This window comes from Amphiprion ocellaris, chromosome 22 (assembly GCF_022539595.1).
Source record: "Amphiprion ocellaris isolate individual 3 ecotype Okinawa chromosome 22, ASM2253959v1, whole genome shotgun sequence".
Lineage (NCBI taxonomy): Eukaryota > Metazoa > Chordata > Actinopteri > Pomacentridae > Amphiprion > Amphiprion ocellaris.
The window spans coordinates 16,277,717-16,299,485 of record NC_072787.1 but is presented as its reverse complement, the minus strand read 5'-3'; the positions used below and the strand labels follow the sequence as shown (position 1 = coordinate 16,299,485).

Below are 21,769 nucleotides of genomic sequence, written 5' to 3'. Positions count from 1 at the left end.
ATTGCCAGCAGTGACGTGTCTGAGCGTTCGTCCCTCTTCACCTTAGCTGTCACTTTAATGGAGCTGAGGCCCGTCCGGCCCTGAAAGACCCCACCTGAGAGACGAGTGTGTGATGGCATATGGACGAGAGGGAAACAGCCTGTCATCTGCTGATGCTGCTCATAATTAGTATGTAATCTCCCCACCGACACAACGCTGTCAATGAGGGTCAGCGCCACCGTCCCGATGTTTACAATAATGTACGTGTAGAACTGACACCGCAACAAGGGTCCCACAGCCACTCTGCACAATCACAATCTCTTCTCAGCACTCGACAATCGGTCTCAGGTTACTGTCTATCAAGACTGCACTACCACTTGAAATCTGATGACACAGAGCTTGCGTGTAAGCATGGCTGGGTACTTTAGGATTTATAGGTCATCAAAAGAAAACAAAGGAGATTAAGAAATGAGAATTGAGTTTTACAGCAAATATGGCTGTGTGAGAACATGTGGATTGCTTGCACGAGGGAGTTTTGTTGTTGATTTAACATTGCTATCACTGGTAAAAATCTAATTAAAATCAAATCATCTGGACTTGAAGACCATAATGGTACCACTCTGATAAGTTACCCTTTGTTCACTTTCAAAGCAGAATAATGGCTTTATCAATAGTCACTTTATGAAAAAGAACAGCTCCGGAGTTGTGAGAAATCCATCTGCAGCCTTTCTACTTCGTACCTTGCAGCTATAAAGTTGATAATCATAATCACAAATATTATTTACGTTTAATAAGCCATCAAGTCTGCATCAAGCTGGCAGTGAATTTTTCCAGTGCGATCAGTTGGAGACATCCTGATGAATTAAAATCTTTTATACTGTCTATTTTTATAATAGCAATGAATCATATGGTTAGCCTATTGGTGGAGCTTTTTATAGCATCTGCCACCTCATCTTTGAGAGTTTTTGTTCTACTATGTTGTGGGTGTCAGTCAGCAGCTGTTTTTGGCAAGAAGGCTAAAAATTGACTGCAGAGTAGCAACAGCAGATACACAGAGCTTGCAATTAGCTGGTGAAAATAACATTTAGCTTCCTGCTGCTGCCGGATGATTATCAGTAGCTGGTGGAGACCAAAACAGAGCTAAAAGAAAAGTGAATTTTGGACATAAATTAATCAGTTGGGCATTTAACATCCCCAACAAGCTAACTAGTGGACATTTATTTGCAAAACTAAAACCAATAATAATAATAATAATAATAATAATAATAATAATAATAATAATAATAATAATAATAATAATAATAATAATAATAATAATAATAAAAGATAAAATGCTTCCTGGTAGCTAAAATCTATTATTTTGTCAGTTAAAGGACTAAAAAATAAGTTTCCTGGAGGGAATAAACACCTGCCGGAGGAATTTGTCACAATTTGACAACCCAAAATTTACTTTTAGAAATTACATATAGTTAAAAAAAATTATCATTGGATAATAGATTATTGATCAATAGTCTCTCATATGTCACTCAAGAACATCTACAAATACACACAGTACAGTTATTACAGAACAATTATAACGCAACACTTATGAGGAACTGATTAAATGCCCAATTATATATTAATAAAACTCTTCATAAAGGTCAGTTTATTAGAAAGTGATGCTTCAGTAACTAGAACTTTTAAGTATTTCTTTGGTTCCTCATGTAAATATTACATGCAGTTGTTCACACTCTACCTGAGTTGTTCTCCTGCATGCTGAATGTTCCATCAAGGTTGTTTATATATTTAAAAAACATTAACTTTTCTGACAGCCCTGAAGCCGCAGCCAGCCAGAGTCAGTTTAGAACGAATGGCTGTTTGGTTGTTGTGTAGTTGTTAGTCTGAGTAAACCTATTTTCTAGCTTATCTGGGGGCCACAGATGATGCTCTTTGAAAAATTACACCTGCAGGGCACAAACACTTTGTCGTGTGAGCGGTGAGTGTCAGAGGGATAAAGTTGTATCCACGTGTAATCGACCAACACAACCTCAAGATATGAGACCAAACACTGAGGTGTTCACTTTCTGATCACAGACATCAAACACTGTTGGCCTCTGACATTTCTCTCACTGTGAGGGAGCAGAGTGCCAAAGGCCCTGCAGCAACACATCTCCGCTGATGAATAATTAAAATAAATACGGTCTTGATATCAACTTTGATAGGACACAGATGATCTTTCTCGCCGCCTTCAAATACATCTGGTGTGCTGTCAGACTGCGGGGTCCTTGAATGTTTTATGAATGTGGGTGTACTTCAGTGAGGAATTGGAATCACATAATAATCCTTCTCTGCATGGGCCTCTTTCACTCTGTTTCCACACGCTGTCGAGCCTTCAAGGTGTCGTCTGCACATAAACTGTGGCACAGGGAGGCTTGGACAAGGACGCAGTTCAGTTTAGGAAGGGAAGACGGTCTAAATGCTGCAACATGAGGCAATATATTGATGTTAGGAGGCAGATTTTTGTGGTATTGAGAAAAAGAAAAACCTGTTCCAGATTACATGCTGTTGTTAGTCTGGGTGCCAAAACAATAAAGGTAACAACTATGCCAGTTTAGTTGCTGGAATCTCAGTTTCAAAAGACCTGGAAAGACAATTAAAGGACACTAAAAATGTGCATAAAGTGAAAGTGCTTGGAGATTTTATGTCTTAGATTGAGTGAAAAATCCCCTCAGATCACTTTTTGCAGTAAAAGATCAACAAAAAATTGTAAATGGACATTTGTGATTGAAGATTTGCCTCTGTGGAAACAAATATATCATTAGTTTACCTCTAGTGCCACCTTGTGGAAAGCATCTAACCTGCTTTCAGGTTGTTGTAAGAGAACCTTAATTGTAAAGTGAATGTGTTTGGAAAGGTTATGCAACACACTGTAGGCTATATCCTGTGTTTTATTCAAAAGTTAATCCCTACCTTGAGATATTCATTAATAATCACATTCGAATATATTAAAATTAAAGAATTATCGTTATCACATTTATATCCTTGCTGCTAAAAGAGAAGGAGAAGACTTGCGGTTTTGTTTTTTATTCTAATACGGCTTTTTCTGACACTTTCTTTTTTCATTCTGTCTCAATTTCCCTCTCATTGCACTCCCTCTTAAAATGTAAATAGACAACACAAAGTTTCATTTTCTATCAAAATATGCCAAATTCTTGTTTTAATTGTTATTCACAGCCAAGAACACAGCATTTTATGAATCCAAGAACCTTCACCATAGAGGTCACAAAATCAAATTTTATCATCAGATTTGGATGTTTGCTATGCCACAGCAGGAAAAGTCCAGGCGTAAATAATGAAATTACTGGCTTCAGTTTCAGGATTCACGGCTCACTGGGACACTTTGAAAGAGCAGAGACATTGCTAACGTTGTTAGTAACACATGTGCTTTTCCTACAATAACAAATCAAAATGTGTGTTGCAAATAAAAGGGTATTGGATTCATGGAATTTGCCCCCAAATGAGTGAAACAGATCAAGTCAACAGACCAGTACAAAAACCTGAGCTCCTTCTGTTTACAGCAGCTCACAAACAGATTCACACGCAGGTTTCCACTGAGCAGGAGACCTTGACAAACCAGCGATTATCAATCAAATGCCAGGAACATCTTGCCAGTGGAAGTGTGTTAAAATGATTGAAACAGTAAAGGTCACATCTTGTCATATCTCTGCAAAATCAGGACAGATTTCAATAAGGCTGAGATGAGATTTGAGCCCTGGGGATATGTGAAGATTTATCTTGTGGGAGTCTTTACAAAAAGTCACTTCTGTTGAAGGAATCAGATGTCGACAATATCACAGCGTAGATTATTACTGTTGATTCAGTGATATCTGAGGGTTTATGTGAGGTCTGTATGAAGTCTGTTTTTCTGATCTCCTGTATTCTCTTCAACTACATCAACACAAGAACATGAAGGAACAAAGGGAACCCGCACGAATGCATGTCATCCTTTGTTCCTCACAAGTGTTGGGAGGAATATTTTACAGGCTTCACACTTTTGGGAGCTGTTGAATGACAGGATGGATGCTACATCGTTTTTTGAGTTGCTCTGAAAAGGAAATTTTAGCTAAAAAGAACTAATAGAATGACACAAAGCTGACAGTTGATTAGAAACGTACTATTTAAAATACTGAAATGCAAAGGTGGGACCATTTCTGAACAGTTTTGGACTGTTTAAAGATACATGGAAAAAGAAAATCAGTCTTAAACCATCAAAACTCCAACGAACACTTTAGCACTACGAACAACTTGAGTTTTGGCCTTAATTAGGTGGCCTTAATAAGGGCCATAGAAATAAAATTGCTCTTAAACACCAATGTCTGGTGAAAGTCTTTCTATTTCTTACCCTGTTAGTCTATGTGATCATTTTTATATGCTAGAAGACACATCATGAGCAAAATAAAGGGTCAAATTTGTATGTAACAAACCTAAGAAAACTAACCTAAGAAACTAATCCTGCCAAATTACAGGGTTGGGTTTTCTGTATTGCTATCCTGCTTCTGGACGTTTTTTTTAGTTCAAACATGTATGGTTGAAATACTCTAATATTCCAACTTACCATTGTGCAGTGTACAGTAGTTGTAAAATTTTTGATCAGAGTTGTAGATGAACTGGTGTGCTCAGACTGCAGTGCATGGAGCAGGGTGGGTGGAGAGAGAGGCAGGACTTCATAGATCTGATAATTCTAGCAGAAGCAACAGTGTAGAGACACACCTAAGCCATTTTAAAGCAGGACAGGGTTATTTTCATAGGGGAAAAACATAAATATGATTTTTTTTTTTTAATGGATTTAATCAATGATTGGAAAGAGACTTTGATAAATTCGGAAATACAAGCAGGGTTTACCATCTCAACATTTTCTCCTTTTCCCCCCATTTAGCCTTTATTTTTCTAGGCAAGGCATTAAGAACAATTTCTTATTTATAATGACAGACTGACAAGTGCCAGAGGACAAAACACTGAGCAACAATCTTGATGAGTACTGACATAGCCACAGACCAAATAAATGGAAAAGGATTCATAGCAATTATTCTTATCTGCCTTGTAGAAAAATGTAATTATTTTCAGAGATAAAACTGAATAAACAAAATTATATAAATACTAATAGGTCAATATCCTTTGGCACTGTTTATTTTCATGTGATTATTATCATTATCATTACCGTTGTTGTACCGAGTTATATCAGAAAAAATGTCCTTTGGGATTTATGAAGTTCTATCTTATCTTATAACTAACAATACTGACGAAATTTAGTTTCAATCTCTATTATTTTGAGGTAAAGTTATCCTATGAATAATTTTGTTGAGTTTTAATTCTTAATCTTTATAATACTCAGGCAATTTCACACCAATAAAACGATGTCAGCCTCACTAATGCAACTTGTTAAGTTAATCTGTAATGTCAGTTTTATATTTTGTACTTGACAGCACTCTGGCTCACAGGCTTGGTTGCTTTAAATGTGCTGTATAAATTACAGTGACTTGACTAAATGCAAATACCTGTCAGGACTTAAGGTAGTCTTCAAGCTGGCATAAATGAAATTTCATCTCCAATAAACACTTTTGATTTTATATAGTTAGCCAGAATCGGGAAAGAAATTTAAGTAAAGAAGTCTTTTTCTTGAGATCATCTGAAACATTTTGTATCTCATGGTTTAGCATATTTTTTACATTTTCTTTTGTTTTCCAGGTAACATCTTTTTTTAATCAACATATCAATTTCATTTCATTTCATTTCATTTCATTTCATTTCATTTCATTTCATTTCATTTCATGTGACGAATCTGCCGATAGGCCGCGAAGCCCGTGTGTGCTGTGATGAAAGTGCGTCCCCCTGAGCGAAGGCTGCGTTTACTTATTTCCAGAGATTTCATCATTCTTCTCTCCTCGCATTACGGCGGTCCATGCTTCTTCGTAGCGCAGCATCAGCACTGCTGAGGACCAGCGCTGAGATTCCCTCCCTCTGTCCGGTGTCCACGGTCCGGTTTGTTCGGCAGTCGCTCCGCTACCCGCCCAGAAACAGGCCGTTTTCCACATCGGTCTGCTTGTGTAAGAAGAAGAAGAAAAGCTTGTGGCTGCAGCAGGCGGAAGGACAAACCATGGACGGCAACATTGAAGAGATTCTCGCCCCTTTGCGGCTTGCAGTCAAAGAACAGGTAGCACCCACTTATCGCTTTGTCTTCACTGATATAGATTAAGGGAGTTAACATTGCGGTTATATGTCTGTTTAGTGCCTCAAACTCGGTTACACCCAGCCCGGTAGCTCGGCAGGCTAACCGGCTAATCTCACCGGCTACTGTCAATGAATGAGGACAGCCATTGCTTGCTAGCTAGCTGCTAACGTTAGCTGACAGTCATGTCTGCGCCCTTTGCCACGTTTCAGTGAGCTGCTGCTTCTGCTGCAGACATTTGGGAGCAGGGTGGGGTTAAGAGAGGAGGCCAAGTTTCTGCTGCTACCCCGAAAAATATCCAACAATCAGGCGGTTGCTTTGTAAACGCGCCAAGACTTGAGTTGAATTGATTTTGCAATGGTTCTCTGTGGAGAATGGCTGTAAATTTCAGTCACTCATGTCCCGGTGATCCGAGAGGCTTCAGAACTAAAACTGGACTGGACTGGATTTCTCATATTTTACTGAAGTTTTGTGTGGAAATCTCAAACCAGCTCTCTGTTTCAGGGGGACCTGGTGCGCCAGATGAAACAGGAAGGAGCTCCAGATGTGGATGTTACTAAAGCTGTGGTGGAACTGAAAGCAAGGAAGAGAACTCTGGAGGCCAAGGTCAGTCATTAATATGTAGTTTAACTGGATCAGTGTGGATGCGCTCTGCTCAGTGAGTCAACATGCTTGCAAATTCTCAGTCAAGCTTTATGTGGAAACAACAAAACACATGAAACATGATCAGTAGCTGTGCTCATTCATCACACCTGTCATCTCTCCCTCCAATAGTCAAGCTATGCTGCAGATATGTACCTGCTGTTAGTGCGCTTAGGGTTGAACAATTATTCGACTGCAAATCACACCTGGATACAATGCAATTAGTTAATTGCACAAATTGCAATTTAGAATAGATGTTATGCAGCATGTCTGACCCAGAGGATAAGTGGACGTGTTAATAATTTTGCAGATTCAAGCCTTTCTCCTTGTAAGGCAGTGAATATTGAAGTGAATTATAAGACAGATATGCTACAAATCAAATGTTCTCCAATTCATTCAGCCCTATGCTGAGAACTAATGCAGGTGTTTGACCTCATGGAGATTTTGATAAGGGGATATGCTTACTTTGGACATTACAGAGTCCTACTTTTCAAATATGATAAGTAGTCCACAATTGTATGCAACTGTATAATTAAAGCTCACTTATATTACGAACTTTACATCCTCAGAGATATGAGTTAGTTTCTCTCCCGTACAAGACCAACTCGTATCGTGTCACAAGTTCCAAACATAGGTTGCATAATGACACCTGAGCCGACTCCTTTAGCTGAATGAAAACTATATGTTGCTGTGAAAGCTAGGAAGCGCACCTTAGAGGCTAAAGGTGTTCCCAAAGGTTAATAACCAGCTTTAATTGTGAGATATTCCAAAACCAATCTTGATTGTAGAAGTCAGCTCTTATTTTAAGCTTGCGCCTTGTGGACTTGCAGGAACTGGCACTGCAACCCAAAGATGACATCGTTGACAGAACCAAGATGGAGGACACCCTGAAGAGGCGATTCTTCTATGACCAGGCCTTTGCCATCTATGGAGGTAAGACTCGGATAGCTAATAGTGGAAATGAAAGCCTTGGTTGGTGTCTAAACCAACACACAGCATAGTCTTTAAGCATTCTGTTACCATGCAGTAATGCTCCTCAGGTGTGAGCGGCCTGTATGACTTCGGCCCTGTGGGCTGTGCCCTGAAGAACAACATCCTGCAGGCCTGGAGGCAGCACTTCATCCAGGAGGAGCAGATCCTGGAGATCGACTGCACCATGCTGACCCCCGAGCCCGTCCTCAAGTAGGTGCACTCTGACGCTTTTTCTGACATGTCACTTGTTATATATATGTGTTTTTGTAACCATAAGAAGTGAGGTATAAACCTTCAATTTCATTTTTTACCAGTGTTCAAACAGTTCCTGGTTGTTGTTCATGTATATTTAATTGTGACAAATGTAACTGCTGAAAAATATGCCTGGTGGTTCCTAGAGTCGGCTCCAAAGTGCTGAACTGTAGGTTTGTTTAAACAGGCACATATTGATTTCTGCGATTTTATGCATGGAAGCTGCCACTATAGCAGCCTTCCATAGCCCGGTTGCAGATACACTGTTGAAAAGAATTAGCACTGTTTTCCCTGTGTGAGTGTGAGACTTGGATTATTTATTTGTTGCATTATTATTTCACCAGGACTTCAGGACATGTGGACAAATTTGCTGACTACATGGTGAAAGATGTCAAGAATGGCGAATGCTTCAGGGCCGACCACCTCCTCAAAGGTAAGCCCTTTCTTTCCCTTTTTTTTCTTTTAGCCAATGCCTGTTTGTCTTTGAGTACATTTTGAGAGTCTGCTTCTGTTTAAATTAAAGATTAGTCATCCTAAAAAGTCCTGCAGCAGAGGTCTTTGAACGTTCTTAGAGCTGTGTTATTCATGGGATTCTCCAGACAGGCAGGGATGGATACAGTCCAAACTTGTGCTGTCAATGGCTGCTGCTGCTGGTTGACTAGTCTCTGAGTATCACTGTTGTGCCTGAGGGAGAATAGAAGTGGCTCGACCAGCACAAATCACACAGGGCTTTCATAGCAATACAGCTGCGGAGATCACAGAGGCTGGAAGTCTGCCAAAAGCTTATAGCCATGCAGAGACAACATGTTAGTTCCTGAAAGACTTGGAGGCTAATGTCCCCAAATGTTAAAAAATTCTATAATGAAATGTGAAAATATTATGTAAGATGTCAAGTTGTGTTAAATAGTAACTGAGATGCATCAAGTGATGTTTTGGCAAGACATACCAAGTCTAAATAAAAAGCGTGTTTCATTTAACTAATTTGGTTTTGCCTCATTTTCACTTGCTAGCTACAGTTTCTTCTGTCTGACTTGCATGGTGGTTCAATCATTATCAAATCTGTTTGTGAAGACATTGCTTTCAAGTTTTTCTGTGTCCTACAGCCCATCTCCAGAAGCTGATGTCTGATAAGAAGTGCACTGCAGAGAAGAAGGCTGAGATGGAGGATGTCATCACTCAGGTCAGTGTGTCACTGAGATCAAATGCTCTTTTGAGGGGCAGAAAAAAGCTGTTTCTGACAAGGCTATCTATCACTCTACTTGTTTTCAGATGGACAACTTCACCCAACAAGAGCTGACCGATCTCTTTGTGAAATACAGTGTTAAGTCACCCACTACAGGGAATGAGCTCACAGCTCCCATCTCCTTCAACCTGATGTTTCAGACGTCCATAGGACCAGGGGGAAATATGCCAGGGTAAGATGAAATGCAGTGCTGTGGAGAAATGTTCCTTGATGTTGTCACACTTGTCATCGTTTGACTTAATGAATGTAAATTTGCAGCTATCTGAGGCCTGAAACAGCTCAGGGAATCTTCCTCAACTTCAAGCGTCTGTTGGAGTTCAACCAGGGAAAACTGCCCTTTGCTGCTGCTCAGATAGGAAACTCCTTCAGGAACGAAATCTCTCCTCGCTCTGGACTCATTCGTGTTAGGTGAGAGATCCTCTAGCGCTCTTACATTCGATCTGTTTTGTCTCTACTAAAAAAGGTTTGATTTTTGAGGTGAAGCGGGAATATAACTGCTCTATGTTTTTGCACAGAGAGTTCACCATGGGAGAGATTGAGCACTTTGTGGACCCAAATGACAAGGTCCACCCGAAATTCCCCAATGTAGCTGACCTGGAAATCATGTTATACTCCTCCAAGGCCCAGACCAGCGGCCAGTCTGCACACATCATGAGGCTGGGAGACGCTGTGGAGCAGGTAAACATCTCTGATACTGAAGTAGGACTGGATGAAGAACCAAATACTTGAATATTATTTCAGTATTTATTGTATAGAAACAAATCCACATAACCTGAGAGAGCCTATATCAATGACAAATGTCTCATTTAGGGAGTGATCAACAACTCCGTCCTGGGATATTTCATCGGGAGGATCTACCTCTACCTTACTAAAGTCGGTATTGCCAAAGACAAGCTGCGTTTCCGACAGCACATGGACAACGAGATGGCTCACTACGCCTGTGATTGCTGGGACGCTGAAACCAAAACCTCATATGTATGTACCAAGGCGCTGTTTCCTCCCAGCTTCTCAAATAGCCCTCTTACTGTTGCTCAAAGTAATGTTTGTCCCCTGCAGGGCTGGATCGAGATTGTGGGCTGTGCTGACCGGTCCTGTTATGATTTGAAATGCCACGCACGAGCCACCAAGGTCCCTCTGGTTGCTGAGAAGCCTCTTAAAGAACCCATATCCTTCGACTGCAGCAGCACTTGAAACAAAGACAATTCTCAAACACAGAGGAACTTTATACATCTTGATGTTAGTCATCAGTGTTTCTCCTTAACTTCTCCACACAAAACTGTAAATGTCGTCCAGTTTGAGCCAAACAAAGGAGCCATTGGAAAGGCGTATAAGAAGGATGCTAAGATAGCCATGGAGTATCTTTCTGTGTGTGACGAATGTTTCATCACAGAGCAGGAGCAGCTTCTTAATGAGACTGGGTGAGTTCTTGTTGTTAATCACACTCATAAGAGTCAATATTGGTTAGCTGTGGTCCAAAACGGTTAATATTTTATTTTTACTCTACTAGAGAGTTCACCATTGAGACAGAAGGCAAGACGTTTAAGCTCACAAAGGACATGGTCAGTGTGAAGCGATTCCAGAAGACTCTACATGGTGGGTTTACTCATGAGAGGCTTGAGGAAGATTGGAGCTGCAGTGGAAGCTTTTCTAAAATGTTGTCTTTTTGTCTACAGTGGAGGAAGTTGTTCCCAATGTAATCGAGCCCTCCTTTGGCATTGGTAGAATCATGTACTCGATCTTTGAGCACACATTCCATGTCAGAGAAGGTGACGAACAAAGAACGGTAAGTTCCAGTGCTGTTCAGGGGTGGGTGATGCAACATCTAGGAGGGCTTTAGTGTCTAGATTAGCTGGTTGATATGCTCTCATTCAGCTGAATTCTCATTCTTCAGACAATTACTATTGTTAATTTCATTAAGAGAAAAGCTCTACATCAATAACATTCCAGGGTTATTCCCATTATATTCGGTAGCAAGAGGAATAGAGTACCTGTGAACATCCCAGTGTTTTTGCTACTTTGAAGTCACTCAACCTAATTAAAATTCATACGTCTAATTTATTTGACATTTACTGAGCTTTTACTTGCAGCTGGATCCAAACTAACTGACACAGACTCCAGGAAATTGTCAGTGTGGTGGCATTTTGTTTAAACAAATAGCCAAAAAGTTGAGCGCAAACTTAGTCAATGGTTATTTGCACATCACAGCTCAACAACCTACGTGACAAGTCATCTAAAAATAGTAACTTGTCTGCATTATGTTCCTCAATAGATCTTAAACTGTGATAATGAGTTATCGTAGTTCTATTTTCAGAAATCAAATATGGGCAGGTGTGTGCTAGCCTACTCTGAATTTCTTGTTTTTTTTTCAGTATAACGAGTGGTTAAAATTGTACTGCAAATACAAGCTTTTTATGTTTATTTATTACTCATTTAATCTGATAAAGCTAGCAGGTAGAGTGAAGTCAGTGCACTCTGGCCCATTGTGTTAATCAAGAGGTAATAGTCGCTACCAGTCGACTGGTTGAAGAGTCAATATGAATTCAGTGAACGACAGTCATATAAACGGAAAGTGACATTTCTGGCTCCTGCATTCATAATTCATAATCTCTGTTGGTTTGTTTGTGTGCATTTAACACTGTAGTCTAACTCAGTGAAATTTTATGAGTAATCCAAAGCCAAACTGTAGACTTATGTTTTTTTCATTCAAACAAGTTAAACAATAAGGACTAATGTAATCCTTCTCATTATGTTATATTCTTGCAGCTGCTTAAAGAGCTGCTAATAATTACTGTGCCACTTAACACTGCTTCTGATTTTATTGATTGTTCACGCAAATAAAGCACCTGATAAAGCTGAGCTCTTTAGGAACGTCGGCTTGAAGCATTTAATATTTTATCCCTGGTGGGCTCAGCTTAGAGAAACAGTGAGCTCAGGCGTTAGAATTTTAGAGGATTATATGTGATTTGAGTTCCTGAATGACTCGCGTCACAGTTTCTAAAAGCCGAGAAGTAGTGACCTAATTAGAACGGTCTGATTATTCAATCAGAGTCCTTGAAAGTTTTGTGTCACTCACCCCTTCTATGCACTGTTGTAGCATTTTGCATGTTTATGTTTACTGTCTGCCTCTAATAGTTTCTGTTTTCTTTTTCTTCCAGTACTTTAGCTTCCCTGCTACTGTAGCTCCATACAAATGTTCCGTACTGCCTCTGAGCCAAAACCAAGAATTCATGCCCTTCGTGAGGGAATTATGTAAGCCTCTACATAATGATACGTCCCATTTCTGTCTTGGAGGAGAAATGTCTTTTCTGTGACTTATTGTTTTTTTTCTATCTCCGTCTTAGCCGAGGCGATGACCAAAAACGGTGTGTCTCACAAGGTGGACGACTCTTCAGGATCCATCGGGAGGCGCTACGCCAGGACGGATGAGATCGGAGTGGCGTTTGGCATCACCATCGACTTCGACACAGTGAACAAGACGCCTCACACAGCGACTCTGAGAGACCGAGACTCGATGAGGCAAATCAGGGCCGAGGTACAGCACCGGCTCTATTTATGTTCTTTGTTTCTCTGTATCAGGTTCACCTGATTCCTTCTGAATCAGAGTTTTTCCCTCAAATCAGTCAGGGACTTAAACCGTACAATCTTGGATAATTTGCCATCTATAAGTAGAAAAACTGAGCTTCCATATAACCAAACAAGTGACTTGGTGCTGTGTAAATTGTACACCTTCTTCAAATCAAACTGTATAATACAATCCAGTAAATATAGCTGGTGTACACTTTGAATCTGTATATAGCCACAGAGGACAAATAATTCGTGGAGTGAAAAGGGTGAGAGAATATTGCCTTGAATGAGACAGAGTCTGACATTATGTCAATAGAGGATATTTCAAATATTTCATGGGACAGATACTCCTCTATTTTAATCGATGCAGCTTCCTGCACAAGCTGCACAACAGCTCTAGTTTCACTTGAACTGTGGGAACAAAAAACCCAACCATATGTGTCTTATTAGGCTTCTAGTCCATTTTCTTCTGTTTTGACCTTGTAACTACAGTGATTGTATATTTGGGTCTGAGTGATGCCAAAATGTGGGCCACAAAAAGCTGCTGGTGTGCTGTTTATACCACACATCGTCATTATAAACCACTGTCCTATAACCTTTAATTAACTCAAACATCACATTTACACATTGCTCCAAATGAGGCACATTATTATATGTCCTATGTCTTTACAGTAAATCATAATTCATGGATTATGTCAATGTTAAATCATTCGTTTTGCGGTTGTGACTTGTATCCTGTCAAACCTTGCTGATGAACTTAACGCTACTACCAGCAATATTTCACTTTACAGATCCACAAAGCATTTAACAGCATTAAATAAACCCTCTTCCCTCCCCTCAGGTCAGCGAGCTGCCTGTGATTGTTCGGGATTTGGCCAACGGCGCCTTGACCTGGGCAGAAGTGGAGAGCAAGTACCCCATCTTTGAAGGACAGGAGACCAGCAAGAGGGACACGGCTGAAGAGTAAAGCTCACTCGTCTGCAAGTCACTCCATAAAAATCCACAGACTCGTTGCATATGCACCACCAGGAAGAATACTGCAACTGTATTGTGATAAGCTAAAGTGGTGCACTGAGCCCTCCTTGCGTTCTCACACCACTGCAATCACTAAAATGTCATGTATTTATCATATCTAACAGTTGTGGAAAAGCTTGCACAGGACTGTTGTTTCATCGATGAGCAACATTTCATCCATGTATGAACATGTCAGTATGTTTTAAAAGGGAGAAAATGTAATCAGGTTGTTGTCAGTGGAAGGACACTTGCACCATTCCACGTTTCAGGCAGATTGGATTGAGATATTTAACAGTTTCAATAAAAACAGCCAGCACTTACTGGACAACGGCAGACAACTGGAGTATTTTCTTCAAACCTTACTAACAGACAACCATCAGTGGAGTGTTTCCTGGGTCTAAATTGGTTTTTGGGGATTGACTACACACAACATTAAGCATGACTGGTCTTTGGACAATAAAGACAGTAAAGTCTGTTACCTTATTTGATAGCGATCTGTGCATTTCCTGTTATTTCTGACAATTTTATCATCAAAACAGCCTTATGTTTGAGTAAAAGAAACATTAAGGATTAGCAAAGCTTGTTTAAACATCTATGTTTTTCTTAGCATTGCAGTACTTGGCGCTTTGGCAAAAACTTGCTTAAGGGGAGTGCCAAAAATTCCTCTATGCATAGAAAAACCCCTATTGTTCTGTGGCCCTTCGGTGGACTCATTAGCCCAAGTTAAAAAGTCAAAACATGTCGCAAAAGAAATTTGAAGTTCAATCATGATGAGGAAAAAGAATCAAATATAGAAGCGCTAATTTAATGAAAATTAATTAAAAAAACATATTTATATATGGTTTTGTTTTTATATTTATATATATATATATATATATATATATATATATATATATATATATATATATATATATATATATATATATATATATATATATATATATATATATATATATATATATATATAAAAAACCAAAACCATATATATAAAAATATGTTTTTTTAACTGAAGTATTTTATAGTGTTCTTTTGATTCACTGTCGTGTTTCATGTATCTTGTGGCCTAGGCAGCTTTATATTTCTTAAACTGGACAAAAGTCTTGAAAAAAATTTGATTTTGTGCCGAAAATGCACGTAAAAAAGCACATGTAGAGTAGGGACTGTCTAAAAGGTGCAACAAAATACATGCATAGAAAGTCTGTGAAAAAAAATAGCCACAGTGAAAATGGACTCAGCATAAAGACAAAACTTCCTATAATTTACCTTTTTTTTTGCAAACACAGACATTCGTTTGTTAAACCTTTCCTGATGTATTTGACATGAATTCTATCAAATGCTGTTTTACCAGCAGTGTTTGTCAAAGAGGATGATGCTGAAGAAGCTACTCTTCAATGCAATATTTCATTTTCATGCGCAGCCTTTCAGTGTTAGGTGCAATATTGTTTTCCTACTTCTGCATCATTTCCAGTGTTACTTCTTATTTTTCTAAGCTAGTCTTATTTTCATCTCACTCAGTTTCATTACATTTTTTTGTAATGTATAATACTTGTATTTTATTTCTTTTATATTAGGCACTGCATTTATTCTTATATAACTGTTATTGTTTTCTGAGAAATACATGGTACAAGAATTTTTTTGGGATTAATGAAGTTCTGTCTTATTTGATGTTTTCTAGACCATGAGATTTTTTCAAAACCAGGCTGATCATAGATGAGCGTGTAATGCATCAGACTAGAGTGATCACATGAAAACAGTGTAACAGCTGCTAAATTGCTGTATGATTTCCTCACAGCTCACTTGAAAAAGCTGATGTCTGATGAGAAATGCTCAGCGGAGAAGGTGACTGAGATGGAGGATGTCATCACTCAGGTGTGTGCTTCAAAAACACTCACAGAAGAATAGAAACACTGACATCTGTTGGTCAGGAAACAATAGTCTGATGCCCCGGTGTTCCCTCTGTTTCAGATGGATAACTACACTCAGCAGGAGCTGGCTGATCTGTTTGTGAAATACAACGTCAAGTCTCCCTCCACAGGAAATGACCTCACACCTCCCACCTCCTTCAACTTGATGTTTCAGACGTCCATCGGTCCAGGAGGGAACATGCCTGGGTACCAACTACCAAATCACAGCATCACCCTTAAGTGTTTTATATGCTGAAACATTTGCTTTATTAAAATTGTGTTTATTTTTTTTTAAACTGCAGCTATTTGAGACCTGAAACAGCTCAGGGGATGTTCCTCAACTTTAAGCGTCTGTTGGAGTTCAACCAGGGAAAACTTCCCTTCGGTGCCGCTCAGATCGGAAACTCCTTCAGGAACGAAATCTCTCCTCGCTCTGGACTCATTCGTGTTAGGTAATCACAAACTCTAGCTGTTTAAAATCACTTATCTCTGCATGACGCTGAGAGCTGAGTGGGATTTCTTCTGCTTGCAGGGAGTTCACCATGGCTGAGATCGAGCATTTTGTGGATCCAAATGAAAAAGTCCACCCTAAGTTCTCCAATGTGGCCGACCTGGAGATCACGCTGTTCTCCTCTAAGGCTCAGACCAGTGGACAGTCCGCACAAATCATGAGGCTGGGAGACGCTGTGGAGCAGGTAGGGAGGATTTTACTGGCTTGGTTTATGGTGCTGAAAATGTACTTGGTCTGATAATATGATGGTCACTGTCACAGTTGTCACAGTTTCCACTGAACATTATAAAGCATTAATGGAAGGACAGACATAATTAAAAGTTTCATAGAATAGAATAGAATAGAATAGAATGTGCTTTACTGTCATTATACAGTGTACAATGAGATTGGAGAGCTTCTCCTTTTCAGTGCAAACAAGAAGGTGCAAGATGAAAGTCTTAAAGGTAGTGCAAACAGTCTGCAAACAAAATCTGCAATGCTGTGCCGCCATGTTTCTACAGTTGACTGTCGGGCCTTTTACATTTTTACATTGAAGTCAGCCACTGTAATTCTCCTACACAGCTGGAAAGGGAGGTGTAAAGCATTAAAGGGGTATTTAGTTGGCTGCAATCTACAACCTCACCACTAGATGCCAGTAAATCCTCAAATAATCTTTTTTTTCTCGAAAAAAAATCCCTCTACTATCCAGACTCAACATGACATGCAAATACTTTATATATTAAACCCAATAAAGTGCTAATAATACATTGATGAATGTGACAACTAAAATGGCCTTAAATATTAGTCAGATTCATTGATTTATTGAGTATTAATGGCCTTATATCGTTGTTTAAATCTTCTGTGTCTGCCTGCTGCAGGGAGTGATCAACAACTCCGTTCTGGGCTACTTCATTGGAAGAATCTACCTGTATCTGATTAAAGTGGGGCTCTCCAAAGATAAAGTGCGTTTCCGTCAGCACATGGACAACGAGATGGCTCATTACGCCTGCGACTGCTGGGATGCCGAGTCCAAAACCTCCTATGTAAATCTCTTTCATTCTCCCTCACAAGCTTATATGACAGCTGGAAACAATGGAGCCACATGTGTCTGCTTTGATGTCGTTTTTGTGCTTCAGGGATGGATTGAGACCGTGGGCTGCGCCGATCGCTCCTGTTACGACCTTTCATGTCACTCCAGAGCCACTAAAGTCCCTCTAGTGGCAGAAAAGCCGCTGAAAGAACCCATATCCTTCTATTGTCCTGGTTCAACAACAGCCACTGTGATCGCCTTGTGTTATACTGAGTTTTTATGCCTCCATGCCGGCGAGAGCTGTGGCTGGAAGCATTATGTTTTCAGGCTTTTCTGTCTGTCCCATTCTTGTGAACACACTGTTCGTTGACAAAAGCAAGAACTCTCTGTTGGCCCTTCTGGCTGATGGCATTCTCTCAGTCTAGGTCTGACGCATTTTGGACTCCATTTTGGCTGCCGTTTCTTTTACGGTACAAAAACAGAGCTTTACGTCGACTGTATCAGTAGCGTTCCAGTAAAGAATGTTCCTTCATGTCTGGAATGTAAACATTATTCATGAGAGAATTTGACACAAATATTCAATTGGATTGGATGCGATTAACTGATTATATTTTGGTCGTCAATAGTCAGTTTGACCTCAAAGAACACAATTTCTATATAACTCAAGAATCCATGTGCTAACTGTGACAAAATTTCACCCCCATTAGACATGGGGGTGAAATTTTGTATAGGATAAAGTGGTGAAGTAGTGACATTTTACAGGCAAAAGGTCAAAGGTCCACTTCACTGTGACATCAAGCTATTCTCCTAAAAACACTTTTCTGACTGTTATCTAATTACATATCACAGGATCAGAAGGGGGAGACTGTGACCATATTTTACATTTGGTCAGATACTGATTTAGTAACACTAATCTTGGGTTCCCACCTTTTAAATTCCTTCAAAGTCTTTGCTACATATAATATATGAGTCGACACAAATGTGGATATAAACTACAACTTGACCGGCTGGCAGATGCATAATTATGCCATGCATTCTAAATTTCTGTCATGTCAAACATTTGACCCATTACAAGACTTTGCCATTGATCAAACATCAGTTATTACTGAATCTGTTCCTGTTACACATTATGGTTCTGTGTTTTCTAAGTATCTAGCAAGCTTAAGCTGGACCAAATGAATGAAAATGCTTTCATGCTACTATCTATGACTATGCATCTGTGTGTAGTGCTGTTTCTGTGTTGTTTTGTAGTGTTTGCCACTAGGTGTCACCACATTCAAAAATGTGCAAATCCTGCACATAGACTTTATTTTTACAGCACAAATTACGCGCAAGATGGAGAAATGTACAAATTCAAAACATAGGATGTGATAATAAACTTCAGTTTTACAGCTCCGATTATGCATAAGATGGAATAAACTGTTTTTAATTTAAAAATTAATCAAACAATGCAAACATTATCCATAAAACTATGATAAATTCAAGGAAAATGACCAGAGAAGACACCTTTAACTTCTTCTTGTATTATAAAATAACAATATACATGCATGTCTTGCATATTAAGGACCAAAATGATGTAATCTCAATATCAGTGCATAGTATAAATTGTCTATGTTGTGTTGTAATATTACACTTTAACTTCTTCACACAAAACAGTAAATGTTGTCCAGTTTGAGCCCAACAAAGGAGCCATAGGAATGGCCTACAAGAAAGACGCCAAGCTGGCTCTGGAGTATCTAGCTGTGTGTGATGAATGTTACATCAGTGATCAGGAGAAGCTTCTCAGTGAAAAAGGGTAAATAATGACCACTGCAGCGAGGAACTGGCCTGTAAAGTACATTTGTGAGTCTATTTTCATTCACTGATGTCATGTTTATCTCTATAGAGAGTTCAGCTTCGAGACGGAGGGCAAAACCTTCACACTGACCAAAGACATGGTCAGTGTGAGGAGGTTCCAGAAAAGCCTGCATGGTAAGAGGCGACACATAAACCTGCTGTGAGTGAAACACTGTGTTGTTCTGGTGGGAAAACAACCGTCTCTGTTTTCTGCTGCTACAGTGCAGGAGATTGTTCCCAATGTAATCGAGCCCTCGTTTGGCATCGGCAGAATCATGTACTCCATCTTCGAGCACTCATTCCACATCCGGCAGGGGGATGAACAGAGGACGGTGAGAAAGCTTCAGAACAGGAATCAGACCTGAGTGAGAGTCATTCGCTTGTTTTGTCTGAATTTCAGCTGATTTGTTTCTTGTCCAGTATTTCAGCTTCCCTGCCACTGTGGCTCCATACAAATGTTCCATCCTGCCTTTGAGCCACAACCAGGAGTTTGTGCCTTTTGTTCACCAGTTATGTAAGTGAGATATTGTTAAAATTCAATTCACTATTGCAACATTATTATACATTAGAACAGTTTGATATTCTGGGAAATATTATTCATGAGTAGACTGATTTGACTGAAACTGCTAGGCTTAGCTTTGCTTAGCATAAATGCTAGAAGATGAGAAAACGAGTTAAATTCTGTCCAAAAATGGATTAAAACCAGCAACTATAAAGTACATTATTTAAATGTTATGCATTTCTTTAATATTGGCAAACTAGTGATAGTTTGCCATTTTATGGGATGTTATGTAGAGTCTTACTGTTCTTAGCAAAGAAAATGTCTTGTGCGTAACCTCCAATAAAACCAGAGTTCACCATTTCTGCATGTAAACTTTTGTGCCAATAAAACAGATGTAAAAACTAGCGAGTGCTGCAGGGACAGGTAGAATCATTGAGCTACAGTTTCTCCTTGTTTCTAGTATTTCTACTGAGCTCAGCAAACAGAGGTTGGAATAGCTGTAGCGTCATGTTGTTACAGAAACCAGAAAAAACTTACATTATGTCAGTTTCAGTGAGCATTAAAGGCCACATTAGCACATTTCCCAAAATGTGGATGTTTTTATGCCTCTGCAGCAGTGATATCCATGGTTGGAGGCATTATGTTTATATTTTGTGTGTTGGTCTGTCTGTTTCTAATAACCTTGTTATTTCTTGAAATCCTTGAGAGAATTTCAGCAAATTTGCTCACCTGTACTCAAGAATGAACAAATTAAATATTGGGAGCCAAAGGTCAAAAGGTCACTGCAAACTCACAAAATATGCTTCTGGCCATAATTTGAGAATTTATATGATAACTATCACAAACTTTCACACAAACATGACTATCGATAGGATAAAATAAAGTTATGGTGCTTTATATCTAAAAGATCTAAGGTCAACTTCACTTTATCATTCTGCAAAAACATTTTTTCACCATTGTTTAACACCATAGCTCAAGTGACACTAATCTTTGCTGCCCACCAATGAAACTTCTTCAAATTCTCCATGTTATGAGTCTGACAGATGTGAATGTACACTGCAATTTAACAGGTTATGGTGGAGACATACAACTGCTAGATGGTAATTTTAGCCCCACGTCTGTATGAATGTCAGATCAGATTCTTTCTGAAATTCTTCTGCTTAATCGATTTACCATTTTCTTGTCATCTTCTTCCTTTCAGCTGAAGCCATGACCAGAAACGGTGTCTCTCACAAGGTGGACGACTCTTCCGGATCCATCGGGAGGCGTTACGCGAGATCGGACGAGATCGGAGTGGCGTTTGGCATCACCGTCGACTTCGACACAGTGAACAAGACGCCTCACACAGCGACTCTGAGAGACCGAGACTCGATGAGGCAAATCAGGGCCGAGGTAACACTTAAACGCTGTTTCTTTCATTTGCAGAAAGAGTCACATCTGTTTGTTATTTTTTGTGCTAATTTGGCTAAATGCATCACAGGTCGCTGAGCTGCCTGAGATTGTTCGAGATCTGGCTAACGGCACCTTGATGTGGGCTGAGGTGGAGAGAAAATACCCGATCTTTGAAGGACAGGAGACCAGCAGGAAGGAGTAACTAGACTGGGACTCCTCTACATACAGGGGCCACATGTCAACAAAGAATTTACGGTAAATTGAATTCTGGACGTTCCTAAAAACATTATCAATTTAATAGTTTTATATACTTGGCAATGCTCTTTTTTATTAATTCCAGGGATTGTATCTTTATCTGCAGGTCTGTTGAAACATAATACAGTGATGAAATATAGAGCTGCATCTGAAGATTCACATAGACTGAAACAAACTAACACAACATGCTGCAGGGTTAATACAGCCCCAAACAGTGTCACCTGAGCAACTGTCCTAACAGCTCCCAGTAGACATGTATACTGTGACAGCAGGAAAAACATACAGCCATGTAAAGATTTGTGTTTCATACGTTTTTTATACTGTAACCTTTGGTTGACCTTTTCAAATAAACCACATACTGTACGACACTCTTCTTGTCTCCTACAGTCATAGGGTTGTTTCAGCAGCTGTAATGACACCATCGAACTTCACTGTATTGTATTTTGTGAATCTGTCACTAGTCGGCACTGCGTGTTGTTTCACAGCTTA

General features: G+C 39.5%; 2 protein-coding genes and 1 non-coding gene across 5 annotated transcripts; all 3 read left to right on the top strand.

Moving 5' to 3' along the window:
• Positions 1-5,887: 5,887 nt before the first annotated feature.
• gars1 (glycyl-tRNA synthetase 1) lies at positions 5,888-14,209 on the top strand. Of its 2 annotated transcripts, none has more exons than XM_055007318.1 (17): positions 5,888-6,169; positions 6,689-6,790; positions 7,657-7,759; positions 7,867-8,008; positions 8,395-8,483; positions 9,154-9,230; positions 9,320-9,465; positions 9,552-9,701; positions 9,809-9,971; positions 10,104-10,268; positions 10,350-10,458; positions 10,567-10,711; positions 10,801-10,886; positions 10,967-11,076; positions 12,449-12,542; positions 12,635-12,825; positions 13,699-14,209. In XM_055007318.1, exons 1-17 carry the CDS (start codon positions 5,918-5,920, stop codon positions 13,822-13,824), a joined length of 2,250 nt encoding a protein of 749 aa, XP_054863293.1. In that variant the 5' UTR covers positions 5,888-5,917; the 3' UTR covers positions 13,825-14,209. The 2 variants fall into 2 exon arrangements, with proteins under 2 accessions (XP_054863293.1, XP_054863294.1); XM_055007319.1 differs by having other exon boundaries at positions 10,350-10,462; positions 10,571-10,711.
• On the top strand, positions 8,181-8,316 carry LOC111565977 (small nucleolar RNA SNORA84). The gene has a single exon (XR_002745956.1). It is a non-coding gene; the product is annotated as a small nucleolar RNA SNORA84 (small nucleolar RNA).
• Positions 14,210-15,580: 1,371 nt separating the features above from the next.
• Positions 15,581-21,648, top strand: LOC111565963 (glycine--tRNA ligase-like). Of its 2 annotated transcripts, none has more exons than XM_055007311.1 (13): positions 15,581-15,740; positions 15,837-15,982; positions 16,078-16,227; positions 16,308-16,470; positions 17,144-17,308; positions 17,402-17,510; positions 18,946-19,090; positions 19,181-19,266; positions 19,354-19,463; positions 19,552-19,645; positions 20,835-21,025; positions 21,114-21,280; positions 21,387-21,648. In XM_055007311.1, the coding sequence occupies exons 1-12, from the start codon at positions 15,681-15,683 to the stop codon at positions 21,225-21,227; spliced, it is 1,533 nt and encodes a 510-aa protein (XP_054863286.1). In that variant the 5' UTR covers positions 15,581-15,680; the 3' UTR covers positions 21,228-21,280; positions 21,387-21,648. The 2 variants fall into 2 exon arrangements, with proteins under 2 accessions (XP_054863286.1, XP_054863287.1); XM_055007312.1 differs by having other exon boundaries at positions 17,402-17,514; positions 18,950-19,090.
• Positions 21,649-21,769: the final 121 nt, after the last annotated feature.

Bases quoted from the DNA above. Each gene is read 5' to 3' on its own strand.
- LOC111565963 (XM_055007311.1), top strand. From the start codon at position 15,681: ATGTCTGATGAGAAATGCTCAGCGGAGAAGGTGACTGAGATGGAGGAT. The intron at 16,228-16,307 runs GTAATCACAAAC...TTCTGCTTGCAG, and splicing joins TCTGGACTCATTCGTGTTAG to GGAGTTCACCATGGCTGAGA. The intron at 17,511-18,945 runs TATCCTTCTATT...CTTCTTCACACA, and splicing joins AAAGCCGCTGAAAGAACCCA to AAACAGTAAATGTTGTCCAG.
- gars1 (XM_055007318.1), top strand. From the start codon at position 5,918: ATGCTTCTTCGTAGCGCAGCATCAGCACTGCTGAGGACCAGCGCTGAG. The intron at 6,791-7,656 runs GTCAGTCATTAA...GTGGACTTGCAG, and splicing joins AGAGAACTCTGGAGGCCAAG to GAACTGGCACTGCAACCCAA. The intron at 9,972-10,103 runs GTAAACATCTCT...TGTCTCATTTAG, and splicing joins TGGGAGACGCTGTGGAGCAG to GGAGTGATCAACAACTCCGT.